The 20621-nt window shown below is 38.6% G+C and overlaps 1 protein-coding gene across 14 annotated transcripts in view; it reads right to left on the bottom strand.

Annotated features, from left to right (window-relative positions):
* Positions 1-20621, bottom strand: part of SULF2 (sulfatase 2) — a 160871-nt gene that overhangs the window by 18240 nt on the left and 122010 nt on the right. For all 14 annotated transcript variants that reach the window (XM_083802192.1, XM_083802194.1, XM_083802185.1 and 11 more), the window contains 6 exons: positions 18645-18795; positions 16618-16793; positions 12757-12885; positions 11764-11820; positions 10931-11060; positions 866-1073 (listed from right to left, as the gene is read on the bottom strand). In XM_083802192.1, coding sequence (XP_083658318.1) covers positions 866-1073; positions 10931-11060; positions 11764-11820; positions 12757-12885; positions 16618-16793; positions 18645-18795 — 851 coding nt within the window. The remainder of the gene's footprint in view (positions 1-865; positions 1074-10930; positions 11061-11763; positions 11821-12756; positions 12886-16617; positions 16794-18644; positions 18796-20621) is intronic.

Raw genomic sequence — 20621 nt, 5'->3', positions numbered from 1 at the left:
GTAATTTCATCCTGGAACCAATAATTTTTTTCAACTAAAAATTAGCTTAGAAGGTACTAATCAGCTTGCAAGGCAAATATAATGGAAGAAAATCAATTTAAACTCTCTGTTTGAAGCTTGTGCCAGGTCATTATACAGAAAGACTAATCTGCTAAATAATTAAGGCCCTGTATTTGTGGAATGAGACGAAAGAAACATTACAAGTGAACAGTAATTCTGTGCTGCCATTTGCCTCTTTAATCTATAATTAGACTATGTACTTCAAATATAGATGTTAGTCTGACTCAGGTTTAAAACAGAGCCAGCGGAATGGGCCTTCTGAAAAAGCACCTGATCTGTGCCAAGGAAACCAGAATCAGAGTCATCCCCTTTGGATGTGATCTCTGGTTAAAAGTCAGCCCTGGCTCTGCTGACTGAGCACAAGAAAAGGATGTTAGAAGCGAGCAGCTTCTGTAGCAGCACACACATCTTTATTAAAAATAAATTACTGCAGTAACAGCCCCAAGCACTGCAGTATCTACTGAAAATTAGAGTACTCACTATAACACACTGTTCATGTTTCAAGGCCTTTGCAAGTTTAAGCTACTTGCCGCTTCAGTGTGTGTACCGCATTTCCTGTTTTTGAAAGAAATAAACATAGGACTCTATTTTGGATCAAAACACTCCTCTTCCTACAGACTGAGGTATTTTCAAATCTGATTGTCCAATATGAAATACACCGCTTCATGTGCAGATACACAGTAAATATGCTTGCCTTCAATGACATCTGTAGAACTCAATGTCCATGAAAATCAGGACGGTTATGGGTGTTTGAACAGTTACCATTTTGTAAGGCAGAGACACAAGATGTAGTGGGTTCACTTACTCTTCTTGGAGAAGAGCTTCTTTCTCCGTCCGACATGGCTCAGCTTGTATTCATTCTCTTCACAATTGCAGTCTTCACTATTCCTGTTGTAATACTTGGGCAAAAGATTGGAAGTGCCTTTGCTGTTGCCTGCACCTGCCAAGTTCGCCATTCCCTTGCACTTGTGTAGCTTGAGCTTCCCACTGGCATCTTCTACGCACTGCCATTTCTGGAAGAAAGATTTGGTCATTAAAACTTGTCTCAACTCTGCAATGTCTAATGGCCAGCTCCAGTGATTTATCAGAGACTCCTCATTACAGTAAGCTGGGGTTCATTGTCTACCAGCAGAACAGATTTCCTGTAATCTTCCATTTTTAGACAAACCAGGAACATTTTGGAACACTCTTGTATTTGTTTCTGATTTCATTTCCTGGAGGCAGAGCAATGGGAATTTGTTAACAAAATCAGTATTACAGCTAAAAATACAGAGGCATCAAGCAAAAAGGTTTATTCCCCAATTATGCTTCTCTAACAAGGAAGTTCAAGCCCTACCACAGGTTGGAAGAATCCTTGCCCACCTGCAAGTGAGTTTGGCAGGGTGGTAGGAATCTGTGCCAATAACAAGCCATTAAAACAGCACTAAGCTCCAGGCCTGTGTTCAATTCAGCCTCATCCCATACTCTACAAGAAAGGAAATAACTTTTCTGAGAAGTCTTCTTCTCTTTCCTAGTTCAAATGCCTGATGGTGGGATAAATTTATCCAAGTAGTGGACTCCTTTACTGTAAAGATCCGGTGTGAACTGTTTATCTGGACTCTGTCTGTAGTCAAAGAGGAGGAACAGGCACTTCCAGGGTAAAACTCACTTTATCTTAAGGTGGCCATATAAAAGAGAGGAGAAGAATAGAGGATTGCCCTGCAGAAGAGCCCGTTTCTCTTTACTGACCTTAACAGGGTTTGTATAACTAGATCAGTTATGGATGTCTGTGGTTAGACAAGTTTATTTCCATCTTCAGTGTTTCTCTTAATAATAGCTTTTCCCATTCAACACCCTTGGGCTTGGTTGGCAATGGTGAGCTTCACTGGATGCCTGCACAGTGATAACTGCCTCCATCTTTCACTCAAACTGGAGAAAATCTCATCTTTATTCTGATCTGATTACTTCTGGTACTCAAAACCTGAAGCAAGTTGGTTACAGATCCCTTTGCGCTGCTGTCAGAGCCGTGCCAAGGGCAAGGGAGTTTAGCCACCTTCAATCTGGCAAAGAAGTTTTACCTGCTTCTCAGATAGAGTACAAACTAATTTTACCTACTCCTTTATTCACCAACACATTACTAGCTACAGAACTAGGCTTTGGGACACAGTAATAAAAAGAAAAAAAAATACAACAACAACAAAAAAAAAACACAAAAAACATGTATCAGTTGTTACCATGTTAAACAGTCTGGAAAAATCTACAGCTTTTTGCTGAGCCTTGAGAAGCATTTCTCCTTTTCCCTGTTACAAAATCCTAAGTCTGTGCCTCCAGGACTCACTGGAATATTGGTAATTTTCCAAATAAAAGAACAGAAAGAAAAAGAGCAACAGTTCCCAAGTGAGATGACATTTTACAGCACCCTGCTGCTCTACGAGGGAGATTCAGTCACTTCAATTTCCATACAGAGGTGTGCCCAGGCTTGGGCAACAAAGCACTCATTTTCCATTGAAATTTGCCCTATCATTTGCATGACAGCTAAGAAAGAAAACACCATCTTCAGTGCTTTCATTATAGAGAATATAGAGAACGCATAGTGCTTTCATTATAGGAGTCAGAAGCGAGATACTCAGTTACAGTAGATTTATCTATATCCACAGGAGGTCTGCTTATTTAAAACATTCAGAAGTTTATGGTGTGGCCACTTACTTCCTTTGACAGTTGTATGCCGGGTCTCCTGAGCTGTAATTACTTCTTAGCTGTATGTATCCTGTCCAAAAATCCTATATGATCCAAGCCTTGCACTCATGCAGATAAACCTGTCTTAAGTTTCAGCACAAGGAATCATAGGAAATCAGTGACACTGACAAGCAGACATTTGAATCAGGCATCTTTGCATGGCTGCAGGATGCATCTACCTAGGTGCAGTGCAGAACAAAAAAATCTTTCAAGAATAAATTGCTGATTTTTCTAATATTATTTTTTTTTTATAAATGCCCAGCATTCATTGATACACAGACTGGGGTTGGAAGTTATTTTACTAGAACGAGCAACAGTTTCTTTCACAAAAAAATGTAGAATGAGATTTAAAAATGTTTGTTGCTGCTTCCCATTACAGATACCTCAATCTTAGTTTTGAACGTATATGAACAAACTGCATTTTCTACTCAGAAGAACTCTATGCTGTAGGTATCTGATACATGAAAAATGAAAATTCAACAGAGGGAAAGTTAAATGTCAGGATGAGAACTACTATAAGTGCTGTGATGTGTGGCCCAAAAATATTTAAACTCTATTTCTTTCATCTCCTGTCAAGAAAGCGATGCTTATTTCCCCCCTCCAGGTGAACTGGAAGAATTCCTTTAATTCTTGGTGCCGTTTAAATTTTTCCATGGCAGCTGTATGCTGGATGGATATATCCAGTGGATATATCTTAAGGGCTTTGCTGGAAGGGCATGTTGTATGCATTAGCAGGCCCACTGCTGAACCAAATGCAGAGCAGAACTATATAAATGATGTTAGAAACAAACACTGAACCCAGCTGGCAAAAAACCCCAACGTCTCAAGCTCTATTTTTTTTTCACAGAACAGATACAGGCATGTGTGTGAATGTGTCTGGGAGCCTACAATTTAGCCTGCTCTTCTTTTAAGTACAAACACAAATTCTCTAGGCAATATCACAGCTATATCAACCGCATTCATTTCCACAGGATGCTTTCAATCTTAGGGAGAAGAGCTGTAGTTGCAAGAACTGTGAAAACCTCTGCTCAACGGTCAAGAAGCTTTAAACATTGTGAATTCTGGCATTTCAAATTGGTTTCTAGTGCATAGCGCACCCTCTTGCAGAAACCTGTGTCAACCCCTGGAAGCAAATAAAGTATTTTACAAGAGGTAATCGCTTAAATAATTAAATTCCTATATGAAGAACTCTAGGGTGCCCCAGAGATACTTTGGCTCACAGGTACAAATGATAACCATCCAGCAGCAAAATGTAATTACATATAAATAGTGGATTAACGCAACCAGCCAAGAAAACTAAGTGCCCTTAGTTCACCACTTGCCTCCAACTTTTCAAGTTCTATAGCTCATATTATCTCACAAGAGCTATATCCTCAAAGGGAACGTGTGGTTTAATGTAAACTAAAACTCACTGGAAAACCCAAGCTCCCCCCACAGTCTTTATTCCAGCTCATATCAAAACCCCAAAGGGATAACCTGTCTTTCCTCCTGTAGTGCCTTGCAGAACAGCTACTCCAGCCATCAGATAAATGACTTTTGCAGTATGTCCTGAAGTTCATCAGGCTCACATTGTGCAAAACTTTCCAGACACCTCGTTTAATTATTAAACCTGTTCCAGCTGGCGATTTCCCACCACCTTCAGGCAGGCCAAGTGAGCTGCTGTGCTTGTGCTTTCTGCCACCTACTGTGTTGGGCTTGTTCTAACAGTTCTACCCCATCCCCTACCCTACTTCCCACTGCACAACATGTGCTAGTCACTGTTACTTGTGTGCAAATCAGAAGAGCCTGAGCTATAGTTTAATGGAGAAATTAGTATTATTGAATAGAAAACTTGCCCAAAGGTACACTGCAAAGGCAAAGAGAAGACAGCCTGTAACACGTTTTTGCCCTCCTTCAGCCCAAACTGTCTGCTCTATGTATCAACAAGAGCAAATTAGGACTTCAGCATCTATGAAACATGACTCTAACAGCAGCAGTTGCAGACTGAGCAGATACCGTTTCCCTCTGCTCACACTATTCACCTTGAACATGCAAATGATCCCTTAGTGGAAAAAGACATATTTTTTCTGAGTGTCAGAAATCCATTATTTCCTTCACAGCCCCCATCACCATCAAGTGGTTTTTGCGTTACTGTGCATCACTGTCTCCTTACCACTAGAGCAATCACGGATGTTAATTCAAAGTCATTACTTGAGGTTCCAATCAGAAATAAATAGCCATGACCTTCCTTGTTAGATTTTTCATACAATTCACTCATTTCCCACAGTGAATCTCTATAAATTGACATTGTTTTCTTTGGGAGAAAAGGGCTGATCACACAAATCTCGCTAAGAAAAGTTTCCAGTAGAAACATACAGCTTTCACAGCTGAGCCCTAAATCATCACGCTGTGTCTCATCAGCTCCTCTTTTTGTTAAGAGGAAGGGATTCCATTCCCTTTTACAGAGAAGTGAAAAGTGAAACTGTCTGATCAGTTAGCTGCCAGCAAGGCTCCCTCCCTAACAGTTTTAGGAATATAGACTCCAGAATTCAAGATTTTTGCAGGATAATAAAATCCTCTCTCACTGCCAGCAATCCCACAAAAACACTTCAGCAACATCCATTTTCAGTTTACATACATTTTTCTGAACCCCATCTTTGCTGCCACATTGAATGGGGAGCTAGAAATAAACTGCTATAATGGCTGGAAATAGACAAACTTCCAGTCTAAATTGATCTATGAGTAGTTAGGATACAATTTTTCTTGTATGAAACAGTACAGTTTAGTTTAGTTGGCTCTTTTTCTTTGCTGTGTTTTGCTCCTTGTGTTATTTTTTACTGAGCTAATCCAGACAATACAGCAAATTCCGTAGAGACGCAAGCCCCTTCTCTACCAGAGGCAATTCTGCTGCTTTTGTGCAGCTTGTCCTACAGCTCAGGTGTTACAAATTTCAGGAAATAGTCTGACCTGAATTTCCTATTGCTTTTCTCATACACATTACTATTCCTCTGTTCTTGTTGACTGAGATAATTAGCTCATGCCTCTTGTATAGTATCTCGTAGATCCATGCCGACAGATGCCTCCCTCCTCAGCTATTTTTCTGAATATGCCCAATTCCTTAGCTCTTCTCCACAGGTATTATTTTCTTGATCTTTTATCAATTTATTTTTCCCATTTTATCTTCTTCCAATATATCCATTGGCAAAGGATGAGTCTAGTTTTCTCTACTCCATTTTATCAGTATATAAACAGTACTGCCTGGTCTTTGTTCCAACTGGACATTATTTCATTACACTGGCTCATGATTTTTGGAGATTTGGACCTCTGGGCTCTCAGCTCAATTTCAGTTGTCAAAACTCACAAGATTACCAACAGAAAAGTAGGAGGACTTTTTAATGCTACAAGCTGTAGCTGCAGTGAGGCAGGTGGGGCAATCAGCTAGCATGCAAATGAAAAATGAGGTATTCAGCTGAACTTAATGTTACAGTTACAGAATTCACTTATTGTTGCTCTAATAATTGGACTGTGGTATCAAATGGTCCCAGCTGCTGTGTTAGGTATTGAGGAAGCTAAGGAGGGTGTGCAAAGCAGCAATTAGATTAGTGGTGGAGGAAAAAAAACAGAACAGAACCACCAAAAGGGAACTGGATTTGTCTAAGGTCCCACGCTGAGTCCCTAACTAACTGAAGCCAGTCTCACAGCCTCCAGCTTACTGTATCTTGAATCAAACTACCTTGCTACACACATATTACATATTAGAACATTATTTTTATTTTTTATTTTATTAAACGTCAGCATTTATTTTGGCAAGCTTCTTTGCATCATCCACTACTGTAATGACAGGGAGTTTAAACGTCTCTGTTAACAAGAGATGCACATCACTTGGATCTGTTCAACAACAACAAGCAAAGGAACCTTTAAGTAAAATAGCCTCTGGAAATCATTACAGGTTATTTCTGGCTAAAGGAGGAAAACAGTTTTGTTAATTCTAATTCTTGATAAGGAATACAATCCTTGAATAACAGCCCTTAATAAATCATCGTGATTTTAATTTTCATGGTTTGTTGCCTGCTAAATGTTATCAGTCAGTGGGCTGATAAAATTTTTAATGTATGAAGTTATCAACAAGCCATTTCTTGTTGTAATCACAGATTAAGAACCAGATCCTGAAAGTTGCTGAGCACGTGCAACTCACACTGGAATTCAGGAACTCTAAAGATCCCCCTAATGAGCTATAAAAATTATCTGGAATCTAGCTGGCTTGATATGTTTCACTGTTACCGAGAGAACCCAGGTTCTTTAGTAACCTCAGATATTCCTGCTAGCTACAAAAGAACTAGAGAACCACAAGAGACAGACCAAAAATTTTCTTTCCAGTTTTAGAAGAAATTCTTTATAAAACGTGCCTTAGTTTCCAAGATTTGATTAATGTAAGTTCAAGCTACAAAGTCTTCAGGAAATGGAGAAAATGTAAGCTATTTTTTCCTACTGCTCCACCCTTGGCACTAGACAATGGCTAATGATGATAATGGTGATACCACTTTATGAACTGCTGTAGGAAAGCGCATATTGATCCTAACAGTTTTCATTGCTGCTATGCCATGCTACGTTGGAGAACTGGGGGGAACAATGGAGTAAGTGGAACCTTTTTTTTTTATGGTATCTTCATGTCACTTACAAAAGAGAATATCCCTTCTTGATCCTGGTAGAGTATGAAGCAGTCAGAAGGAAGGCTGTATATTAGACCTTTCATTTGCAGAATACCTGCAGGAAACCAAGTGCAAATCTGCATAATTTGAATTTTGTCCTGAATAAAATTGTCACATAAGAAAATTCTGTTTGTATTAGATACAAATAGAGTTTTTGGGGAAAAGAAAAGGATTTGAAAAGGAAATAATGTAAATTCAGACAGCTATTTTTCTTACTAAATTATCAGTTATTATTGTACCATACCATGTCCTGCTGAAGAAAAACTTCATATTCTTTTACATGCTCAACATAGATTCCCAGTAGCAATCAGCAGTATTGCAGGTATTTCATGTTTAGCAAATATGCATAAAGTTGGCAAGTGATTTAGAGGGAGATTTTGTGCAGCTGTTGTTATGATACTGGGGAGTTGCTGGGAATACTCTATAGAGCAATGCTACTATCATAATTGGCTTCCACAAAAGCACATTAATGCAGGCCTACAGATAAAAGTGGGTCAGCTTCCACTTACCAGCCAGTTTAGAATGAAAAGCCAAACTCCGACGAAGAGAAAGAATTTGTGAGGAAGCTATTAGGTACTAGGCGAAATGTTTTTTATTTCACATGGGAAGAAAGAACGCATCTCTCTTAAATCCTTGAATATAAATCCTGAGCTGCTCTTTCACCTGAGCCTACAGTCACCCTTTGTTGGATGCAAATAACTAACACAGCCCAAACTACAAACTGAGAAAGAGAACATGGCAACATGCAGATTCCCATTGCACTCAGGAGAATTTACATATATTAGTCTTGCCAAAAAAAAATCCCATATAATGGACTCTGAAATGAGGTTTTAAACAGCATGAATAGCCTCATCTCCATGATCCTGGTGCTCTCTTCTCAAAACGATTATAGGTCAAGGAGAGTGACTGAGATTTGCAAAGGAAGAGTGTTTTGCAGTGATAGAACTGTATTCACAAACTTGCATGCTCACAAAGGGGAATTTCAAATTCTCCATATCACATTCAAAGCTTTCCTTACTTTTCCTTTACTCGTAACGCTGCCCTTGTCCCTTACCACTCGTTCCTCTCCTGAGTCTTTGTCCTCCGTTTGTGTTTCATCTCCTACTCACACTTCAGATTCCCTGGCACTGCTCAGAATTCTCTGTGCATGGACTAGCAGGTCCCCAGAACTTCTTTGAGTCAAGATGAAAAATCCCAATGACTTCTGCAAGCTTTCACCTGAATTCTCACCCAGGCTTCTCTTTAGATCAGGATGTAAAAATTCACTTTTTGCACTAAACACTCTGGATACTGTTAAACGCATAATAATAAGTATCCTGCAGGATGAGGAGATGTCTGTAATATAACCACTGTATCTGGATATCATAAATTCACCTGACAGCAGTATGTTATTCATTTGGGCTCATTCTACTTATTATGCAGAGCTGTGAATAGCAACAGCAAACAGACAACAACCATTTGTCATTTGGGAAGTTAGGCTTGCTTCACTCTGAAAGACTTTCGGGGGCACCCACATTTAGGGACAATTTACCCTCAAATAAGCACATTCATCTCCCACTATTCCTGCTGTCTAGACAGAGTACTAGGACATATTCTCTAGAGCAGGGGTTAGATGGATTGCGACTCCCTTGAGAGCCCTTCCCAGACTCTAATTGACTTGATTGTTAGGCAATTTTTCCTGATGTCCAACTTGAATTTCTTTTTTGCTCAATTTCATCCTATCACTTCCAATTACATCTGACTGAAGTGCTCAAAACAGTAATTCTCTCTGTCTCCTGACTACGAGGATGCAGCACACACATCTCTTATTAGCACACCTTCACTTTGGAATTTGTTGGCAATCCTGACTACAGAGTTGACATTTTATCCCCACTTCTTACAGATGCCAAAGATATTTTATTATCCACAAAAGCAAACATAAGGCTGTGAATGTATGTAGACAACACAGGGCCTTCCCTCGTTCTTCCATAACTGAGACGTGGTAATTAGTGTAAGAAAGCCTGAATGTAGCTAAGCTATCTTATGCAAAGAGACAGCTTCAGTGACAACACGGACTTGGAAAGTCTCTCTTCACCTCTGTTCTTATAATAATGTTCAAAATAATTGGGGAGATGAAGACAAAAGGAAGTTGAAACATCCCTCAAAGAGAGAATACTGATGGAAAAAGAAAAGCTGTATTTCCCCCAATGTACTGTATGATCTTCTAGCAGAAATGAAGACTTTTCCCTCAGTTTCTCAAAGAATATTGAACTTTCAAAAAACAATGGCTTGCTCTCACCTATCTAAAATTTCAGCCCAAGACATCTGATGACAAACTACAGCACAGAAGTACTTTTTTAAGTTCAGGACTTCTAACAAGAAGAGGGAAACTACAATCTCCTTGTCTCCTGAATCTGACAAAGAAGCCACAGGAGGAAAAGAGCATCTGGAAAATGCTTGTGCATATAAATTGAATCCAAGCATCTAAGGAACAGTGGACTCACTTCACAGGTGCACTGAACTACATGATCTGTGGAACCAGAAGAAGGAAGCTGGCCCTCCAACAGTAGAAACTGAACTACTGGAGCCTAAATGGCTCATTACTGACAATAGTCTCAGTGAGACATTCAGCTCATGTCTGCAGGAACAGTTGTATTTCCCAGACTGACTTACTCTGACAGCCCTCTGAGCTGCCAGGATATGAGGTAATGCCAGCCTAATAACAGATATATTAGCACACGGACCCATCTACCTTCGTCCCTTTGTCCACAGGCAGAATGTGTTACGGTCCTTGGGAGGGGTTATTCTAACTGGTACCTGGATGAGAAAGCAAGGGCACAGAGCCAATTTTCCTGTTTCCAGAGGATGGTAATTACCCCAAGAGGGTAGAAATCTCCACAGAAGTGGAGTCACTGGACACAGCTTTGCTATGCCTTTGCGCTGCTCTGGTAATGTTGCAAAACCTTCTCCTAGGCCAAGATCATGCATTGATACTACTGTAATTCTTTTTTCCTGAGTTTCTTTTAATGCTTGTTTGTTTTCACAGTACATTTTTGTTAACAGGAGGGATATATTGAATTCACAAGACATTAGTTTTCTGTTATTACACATAATTCCAAATAATAAAATGAACTAAATTAAAAATTCAAAGAAAAGGGAGCTGTATGCATGTGGAAGAGGCCAATTTGTTAGGTTCATTGTTGCTTCTCATCACTAAAGAATCCCAAAGGCATTCAATTTTGGGAATATAATATTAAAACAACCTAGGCGGTTCTCTTAAGAGTAGGCAGAGGCACTTGAATCAGCAATTTCCCAACTGACAGTCAATCTCATAAATGCTGTAATATGGTTTTGAGCAGAGGCTACAAAATGAACCATTTGATTTATAATTGACATTGACTGGCATTGACAACAAGGAGAATGACAATGTCATAGTTAAGGTGTTAAGCTTAGCCCATATACAACTCCTTACTTTCAGTCTGCCCTACCTGGCCAAGCTGTTCACAAGCTGTTTGATACTCAGCTCTCTGACAGAGGTCTTTCACACGCTGGTATTTGGGCAGAAAGTTTTCTTCCTGGGCATCTACCTTCTCATTCTCTCTCTTATGCAGTAGTTTACTGGAGTGGAAAAAAACAAAAATGAAAAACCACACATTTATTTTTGCATTGATTCTAAGATAAACATACCGTTTGCTGATAAGACAGAGAGAAGTACGCTATCTGCCAGGATGCCAGCATTACTGGTGGCCAAATCTTAACAGCCCAGTAGAAACTAGCCCTTCTCATCATCTCCGATAACACAGAAGTTATTTATATCATGCTCAGGGAGCATACAAAACCAGGGCAATGTATTGCACGTCTGATTGGCAGGCAATAACAACAGTGTGCATTAAGAGACCATATCCTCACCACACAGGGCTGCACTTTGCCAAACCTTCATGCCCAGCATTAGGTATGAAGGCAGAGAGGCACAGAGGGAATGGCCAGCAGATGATCACGCAGAGAGGAAAGGTTATTCTTACTCCCATGATATAAGTAGGAGGGTGGGGGAATCGCTTAAAAGGAAATGGGATGCCTTTCCATCTCCCAATCCAAGTAAAACTCCCCTTCCCCCACCCCAACAGCACATTTAGGTAGGCTGTAGGCAGAGGCCATACGTTCCCTCCTATCACACAATCACTGCCATTAGGCATACTGCAGCCGTGTCCCTGCTGGCACAGCTAAATGGCTTTAGGTCTGTGGTAGAGTGCTGCTTTGGCTCTAGCTATTCAGTATCCTTCTATTTAAAAAGACTGAGCTTTGTGATTAACGCTTTCCTTACCCTCTCTCCACTAGGAATGAGTCTCTCCACACTTTCATCTTTTTCTTTAAATGGAACCTGGGAGGAGATGAGGAGAGAAAGGAACAATTTCCAAAAACAGTTATCAAATAATGCCCCAGTTTCCTCTCCCGCTCCTAATTCAGATGAGAACCACAACAATAAACTCTCAAGGGGACATACAGCTTTATGAAGCAGGCACATAAGCTTCTCCAGTGCAAATCATGAACAAACATAGGACAGATTTGTTCTCACAGGGACAAAATCCACAACAGATTCACACAGTACAACTATTTCAACATAAGCACTTTTAAGGCACAGAGGATTAACTGAATTGTCCTTGATCACAAAGGATCGCAAATTAAATCAGGATTTCCTAAATCCAGTTTGTACTCTTAACCTGTACACCACCCCCAAAGTATCCTATTCTAAAGCAGCTGCTCCTTCCCCCCTCGCTCTACACGACTACTTATAAAGCAAAGCTCCTTTTTCCCTTTTTCTTTTACACTAGCTGCTGATTTTCTCTAGCAAGCATCCAGTCTAATTCTCTTCCCTGTCTTTTTCCAATGAAAGTATTGATGATAAATAATAACTTTGCAATTCTGTATGCTAGCGTCTTTATATTATAGCCTGATACACAACCAACCCTTTCAACTCAATTATTCTACAGTTTATTCATTATGAAATGCTTTGTTACAAATGATGCCACAGAGACATTTAAAATCTGTAACTCATATAGCTAAAGACCTTCATCATGCGTGGCCCACCCACCACTACACATGCTACTTATAGTATATCCAGATACCATACATGCCAAATACCTACTATATGAACCTTACAAAATGAAAATAGTAATCCACATATCATCAAATATGTCTTTAGATTTTCAGATGATAATTTTATTAATTTTCCTTTAAGTTTGCTGCACTTTGATGAATACTTAATCCAATTTCCTGTGCAAACATGCATTTTTACATACATATTTCCTTTTCTTACCTATTCACTGGTCTCTCAGAATCCAGAAGTTTCAGAATGGATTTACCATCCATATCAGATGGAATATCCAATCCAGCAATATCTAGAATTGTAGGTGCGAGATCAATGTTCAACACAATGTGAGGATTCCTGGAAAAACATATGAGAACCCAGTTTAAAGGCTCTGCAATGACACCAAGCAACTAAAGCAACTACAGCTCTTCCACAGAGATCACGGATCTGAAAAATCTTATTTTGTGACACAAACAAAGAAAAGAGGACACAAATCCAGTACTATGAAGTTCTGTGAAAGGATTAAAATGTTAAATACAGGTAAGTTGCATAACCTGAAGAGGAACTAATATGAAGATATAAAACTTTAGTACAAAGCATTTTTGAGAATGCGAAGTAGTTCATAAGGCAAAAATTAGTTAATTATTGCAAAAGAGGTTCAAAACTCTTTTGAAACATGAGAAAGCACTGGTAAAACTTCAGTGTCTTACAGCAAAGTGTCTGCCAAATATGTTGATGATTTGATTAAACGGTAAATTTGGCACGCAGCACATGCATTATCTGTATCTCAAAATGGCATGGAAATAAGTACTGTAGCTCATATCAAATAAAGCATGTTCTGATCAGAACATGAGGAGAAATATATTGCCAGATACTACAGCAAAGAACTGAAAGAACTGAAAGCTGCTGTTAATGTAGAATGAGAGACAGAAAATGGGAAAGAAAAAGCAGAGGAAGCACTTATGGAGAAAAATTAAAAAAAACAAAACATCTTTAACTTAAATAATATCAGCCTTCCCAAATTCACAACCATCCATTCTGCAAACACTTCGAAACAGCTCCAATTGTCAGAGTTCAGAGTGTTTGCCATGCCCTGTTTCTTTAAGCAGCGGCATGTGCTTCTCAGCCACCACGGTTAACAGGGCAACATTTGAACATAAACTGGCTTAAAATTCATTGGCATCAGCTCCGGAGAAGTACAGACAGCTCCCACCCCCAAATGCCTTGAACTGCCATGGCTGAATATGCATAGGATCATGGGTCAGAGCATCTTGTTGCACAATCCAGCATTCAGTGGCTGAAAGAATGCCCCAAAGTCACTGCCAGGTGACTTGCTTTTACTCTGGGTCTAACTGAGAAGTGCTCTAAGTTTATGTTACTTCTGAAAAGCTTATTTCAAATACATCTATTAAGGTGATGTCCTATTATTCACAACATTACATATATATATAGTTTATTAGCTGTGTATTATTATTTTTTAAACAAATATAAAGGCAGGCAGTCAATTTTAAAAAACTGGGAAAAAAGAAAGCGAGCATACTGCTATAGAGACAATCTTCTACAGCACTGAACATAAAGAACAACCATGCCATGATTTGCAGGCACAAAAGAAGGATTGGGACCAGATGGGCTGCTATAAATGTATGTCAATGCAGAATTTTAACTCAAAATCCAGGACAGAAGAAAGCTGCTAAATTCACACTAATTAATGAGACACCATTTAAAAATTACTACATTTTTGAGCAAGCAAGCAAACAGGCACTGACAAGAGCATGGATGATGAATTAAATTGATGTACCTAATTTGATTTTAATTACTAATAATTGTGGTGTAGCATATTTGGTAACAGAAATGAGAGCTAAGTAATGACTTGCTACAGTGACTGCTATTAAATCTTCGTTGGTATCAAAAGGGAGTCATGGCAATTACTCTGCAGGGGAAACATAAGGTCCACAGAAAACATGGATGATTGAGGTTTTACCATTTAAAGAAAATCACTCTGAAAGGAAGGATCAATTTATTAGCTGATATATCCCCCTCCAAGCTATTTTATCCTGTTCTTCCTATTCATTGAACTGCGATGGGCTCTGTTCTGCCAGCCTGTCAGGCTGACTCCTCAGATTCTAACAGAAATATATATCTATATTTTATCCTTAGAGGCCACTCAAAAAAAAAAATAAAATGAAAGTTCAGTAGGAAGATTACACAGGTTTTATGAATGTCTAGGTGTGAAGATCCTTGAACTAGTGAAGACTGGAGCTGGCTGGCCTCTAGCATGGCACGTTGCAGAAAAGCTAGCTTACCCCACTTTGGCCATATTAGCTTTGCCTCTCTATGGAGCTCATGGCAGCAGCTCATGGGAAGTAGAGCAAGTTTGTAGGAGGCTAATCGAGCTCACTGGAAAGTCTCTGCTGCTGTAGACAAACTTCTTTCAGTGCTGGATTAATGTTTTTAATTCCACCTAAGGAATTCCTTCCCTGCACTCCAGTCCATTGTATAGGCAGCCTTGACACCATGTAAACCATGAGGCAAGCTTTGACAGTGAAATACTTCTTATCCTTTATCACTTTTAACGTTATAGGAAGTGATCCAAGTATACCTAGGATTTCAATAGACTCACCACACCTACACTTCATCTCTAAATTACAGAATTCTAGCAACATTTTTCAGCAGAGTATTGGATCTTCTGCTTAGCACAGGTGTCAGTCACAGTCTCTGGTGCACTCACTGGCTCCCCAGATGTGCCTCTTTCAGAATATTCCTGCTCCCCTGCCACGTCTTTTCTTTTTCCTGATCTACTTTATTCTAAATTCTGTTTGCACACCTCCTCTCAAACTCTTGGCTTCACTTTCTCCCTTATATCACCTCCCATTAGATCAGCCTGCTATTCCCCTACAAAATACACTCCCTCTTCTTACCCCAGTGATGTTATTCACTCCGATCCTTCTCATAAAGTCATGTGCTTCAGAGTTTAGTGCTAACTTCTAAGGGCGAGGGGGGGGTGGGGTGGATTTCAGTACCTCACAACTTCAACTGAAATCATTAGTTGAATAAATGGTGCTGGAAATTAAATCATGCCTAAAATTCAGTTTAACTGCTATCAGAACTGTTATTCTCCATTGTTTATTTCACATGCATAACTGCTGTAAATAAATTGCACAAACTGCAATATCTACAGGATGTAACATTTTGTGTCTACTGATAATATGCATCAGTTAATTTAACCAACAAATGGATTTTTTAATTTTTTTTGCCACCGTATTACCTGCTAGATCTGTTCCTCTGCAGTAATGAAAAAAATTGCGCGTAGAAGATCGTGTGTGTGTTAATTATGCTAAAACATGCACATTGATATAAATAAAAGGCAGTAAATTATGGCACTCTGTCCAAAATCATTACTTAAGTGCAAATATTTGCTATTGAAATAATTGCTTAGAAAGTGTATTTACATAATTTCTTAGCTGATCAAAGCTACCATTTTAATTAACAGCCATATTCTGCATGCTTGCGTGCATCTGACAAACAACCCTAACCATGTAATCTCAAAGGATGAACCACAGAAGATCTGTGGATGATAATTGTAGATAAGCTATTATGTACATTCTTCTTCGTAAGTTGAAACAAGTGGCTTCACTAAGTGTTTTAATTAATGCCCAGCAATAATTACCACTGTAGCAAGTGAACATTGTATCATACATTTTTCACCTTGAAAATATCATAGATACATGCATTATTTGCATCCCTCAAAAGGAAACAAATAAGTGTTTCTTAGAACGGACCTATTTCCCAGTGGCTTTTTCAGCTACATCCACAAAGGATGTTGTAGCCAGGTGGGAGAGGCCAAGAGGAAATGGCCTCAAGTTGTACCAGGGGAGGTTTAGGTTTGATATTAGGAGACATTTCTTCACTGAAGGGGTTGTGAAGCACTGGAACAGGCTACTGAGGGAAGCGGCTGAGTCACCATCCTTGGAGGCATTTAAAGGACGGGTGCCTCCAGTAGGATGCCAGGTCAATATGACCAGAGATGTGAACATCAAGGATTTTTCTGGTTTTGACATGCACATACACACACACAAGCAAAGAACTTACAAGGACCCAGCCTCCACATTTGGCCCTCGGACATAGAAAGGAACTCTGATATCAAACTCATATGGCATGGACTTTCCTTTTACGAGCCCAAACTGACCAATATGATAGCCATGGTCTGCTGTGTATATTATATACGTATTGTCCAGTTCCCCTGTTTCAACCAATGTATTGTAAATCTGAAAAAAAGCAAAATAAAACATGATGTTTGTTTCATTGAATACTATTGTACACAGAATATTGGATACAATTTTCTGCCTATGTGTAATCTACAAATAAATACCAACAGTTCAGCATGCCACTGATTTATCGCAATGATCTATTCCAAATAATTTATAATCACAAAAATTTTACTAACTGAATATTGTGGCTATGTATTACAGGGCAAATCTCTGTTTTCTGTTTTTAGGTAAACGCATTCACATTCCATAGTTTCAAAAGTGTTTGTGTTCAGCATTTCGCATGAGACCTCTCAAAATATGTATTTGATACTGTCTGGTAACAGAAATGAGAGCTTCAAGGTGATGAGTATTTTTAAAGTTCTCTCTTCACCTTTATCTTTTCCCACCACTAAATAATTTTAATAAAATGACAGCATTTTGTATCTCACACTTATTTAAGCAACATTTAACGATCTTGCCTTCAGACAAATCAGTTGCCATTATGCAGAATATCTGTAAAATCTCTTCCGGATGAACACCATTTGGTCTCACTAGACAGAGAACTAACATAAAGAATTAAGAGAAGCTTTAACTCTATTTGTAGTTGCTTCTTTGGATTTATACTAGAATCTTTAAGTGAAATGTACCAACCTGAGCACCACAGATCAATTTTTTATGTGGTATTTTCACTTGCAAAGATCCAAAGGTGGGGGGGCACCACCAAAGTGATGCCTTACACATTCAAGACAAATCAGCATGGAAGAAAATAAACTCTTTTTTGCATTAATTTTTATTGTTGCACTTGTTTTTGCTTTAATTTTGAAAGGCTATTAGATGCATATAATTCAGTTGAAAATCTCACACCAACTTGGGGATTACAACTGAAAAACAACCCAACTGATTTTGTATGCAGTGAAACATATGTGTAATACATTAATCCAAAGTGAAAACATTTCACTAAACAGAAAATCAAAATATTGTAGTAAAATAGCTAATCTCCCCAAATGCTGATATCTGATCTGTCTAAGACGGTTCATTAAGAAAATGACTTGCCTGAATCAGTAATTATAAGACATTACTAACAAGTTCATGCAATGCCATTCAGATACTTCATCTTTGCCTTACAGGACTCCTCTTATTTGAATCTTCCACCATTTTGATTAAGAATGCCAAGAGAAGCAGAAAATTGCAACACCTTTAAATCTGCCTTCTTACAACTGGAAACAAATCCAACCTTTTTCACAGTAGCTTTTAGCTAATTCAGATATTTCTCTTCAAGACTCCCAACTTGCACTAAGAAATTTCATTGTTACATAATGCAGACTTAATTTAAAAAAAGATAAAATAGAATCTACCTATATATGTATTTACTTCTAACATTTAACATCCTGGGCCCGATTTATCATGGAATTGTTCTGGTTAGTCCTGCTGTAGCACCTTTTTTTTTTTTTTTCCCCCTCTCAGAAATCCAGTGTTACAGGACCAAAATAGACCCACACAGTTAAGTATGTATTTTTCAACAGGTTGTAGGATGACTTTTCACTATCAGAATATTTAAAAATTAGGACATTTTTTTCAGGTGATCCCTCTCCTCTTCTCCTTAATCAGTAATGACTATATAGCAACAAATTAGCTCACTCAAAGCACCCAACTCACAGTGCCTGTATTTAGGAGATGAGGATCCTTAAATGTTGACAGAGAGACAACATCCTCAGCACTGAAAGGATAACACACTATTTAAAAACTGCAGCAGTCCTCCTCCCCCTCTTACCCCCATACACAGCCCTCTTATCTTCATATACACCACTGTTTAGAGCTTAACTCAAGAAGCAAGCACTTACTGACTTAAAAAGTGACTACTAATCTTACCATCTCCATAGAGTCATCCACAGACATGAGTGTTTGAAGGCGCTTTCTCTGCAACATGTTAGTGAACTCCATGTGTATAGGCTTCATGGGACCTGTATACCTCATTATCCAGTGCTTGTCTGGGTTTGGAGCATAGTTATAACTAGGAGTGCTAAGAAGCAAAGAGAAAAGCAGAATACTTTAGCAGTGTAGAAAAAAAGCCTTAACAATGTATAACAACAATTTCTGTTTGATCAACACCATAGGACATGCTCTTGGAAGTACACAATAAAATACTAGATTTAGTTTGGAGAAGTCTATTCTTTCATGTTTTAGGGGGAAGATGGGAAAAAACAGCTCTGAGGGAACTAAAACCTATTAAGAGAGTAAACATTTTTGCAATGTCTTCAGACTAACAGATACATTTCAAGGCCAAGAGACTAGCCTCAGTGTCTAACTCCACAAATGGGATGTATCATTTGGATAAAGAGCACATACTACAGGTAGAGTTTCCTTCTACACATTATTGCTTTGCTTTCATTCTGCCCACATTAGCACAGTAAAAGCTGTTTGACAACAACTATAAAACTTGCTGAGAAGGTTCTGCTATGTTGTTTAACGGCTTTTTTTGAATTCAACATGACTGGCTACTTTAATACTTCAGTACTAGGGGGACGCACAGAAACCCTACCTGGTGGTATCAAACTGACTGTGAGCTCATGGCAAGCAGAAGTAGATAGATGCATGGCCAGATTTTAAAGACCTGCCAAGAAAAGCAGGGGTGAGGGGAAACAGGACTGTATTTTGTAGATACTTTCAAGCCACCAACTCCTTTGTGATCATAAGAAACTTTCAAATTCTAAATTGATGAGTTCAAACTAAAAACAAATAATTAAAGTTCCTGCAAAAATCCCAAAAGCTGGATTCAGTGTCTTCCTGGAACCTCACAGACCCTCTAAGTACTCATAATGTTGTAACCATTAAAGTTATGAGGAGAAATATCACTCATTGTCCATTATTTCATGTGGTTGTCAGTTTCAGAGATTGCTCTTCTGTGCTTAATTACGTCACTCTAAGTTAGCTGGATCTAAACAAAAGATTTATTTTGGAATATTTTTATCATGATGTTGACTCCTTGTGTCACCATCTCCCTAGGAAGCTGTATTTATAGCTTATATTTACAAGAAATATTATTTTTACCTACCATAAATATTCCTATTTTTTTTAATTCCTTAAGACTGAGAACCACTTTCAAGAGTTTCTTCCTATCCTACTTAAAACACACCACACACAGAGTCTAAAATATTAAAAATTACTTTTCCTACATGATTTGTTAAGGCTTCCCTTTTCATTCAAAGTAATAAACTCAGTCTATGCAAAAGTGCAAGCCAAGACGGTGACACAGTAAAACAGGAAAAAATAGCAGATAGTCGGCTATTTTCTTCTTCCCAAACACAATTTCCTGATAAATTCATCTCCTACTTGGCAAACATCTACTGTTATTTTTGTGCATGCAACAGAGCAGCAGGGTAGGTTATTAAGATAAACAATAGTAATATAAACTGAAACTTTTCCTTGAAGTAAGTGTATCTAATGTATCTTTGAATATGACAGGTAATCTTAAGTTTTTATATAAATATGAAATTAATAATCTGACAGTGAAATGTTTTATGCAGAAAGCCTTTGTTAGATGCTATCTGCAAAATGTGCGTAGGCAGCAAATGGAGGCTTCTTCATATAGGGAGGAAAGGGCTGGTGTTTATTCTGTGTATTGTTAATAGCCTCTTGAATTTCAGAACGTTATTGTGGCTGAAATAATGACATTGCTCCTTTGAAAATGCTGACAGTTATGGAAACTGTTGCTATGTGATGCCCAGAATGAATCAAAAATGCTTGGCAAACTCCTTTTCAGCTTACTTTGTGATTTCCTGGCTGATTTGAAACCTCCCGCTGTTTAATCCAACCAAAGCCCATGATTTTCTTTGATTACTACAAATG

The sequence above is a fragment of the Anser anser genome (genome assembly GCF_964211835.1).
Source record: "Anser anser genome assembly, chromosome: 16".
Taxonomy (NCBI): Eukaryota; Metazoa; Chordata; class Aves; order Anseriformes; family Anatidae; genus Anser; species Anser anser.
Note: the sequence above shows the minus strand (reverse complement) of the source record. Positions and strands in the feature narration are given on the sequence as shown.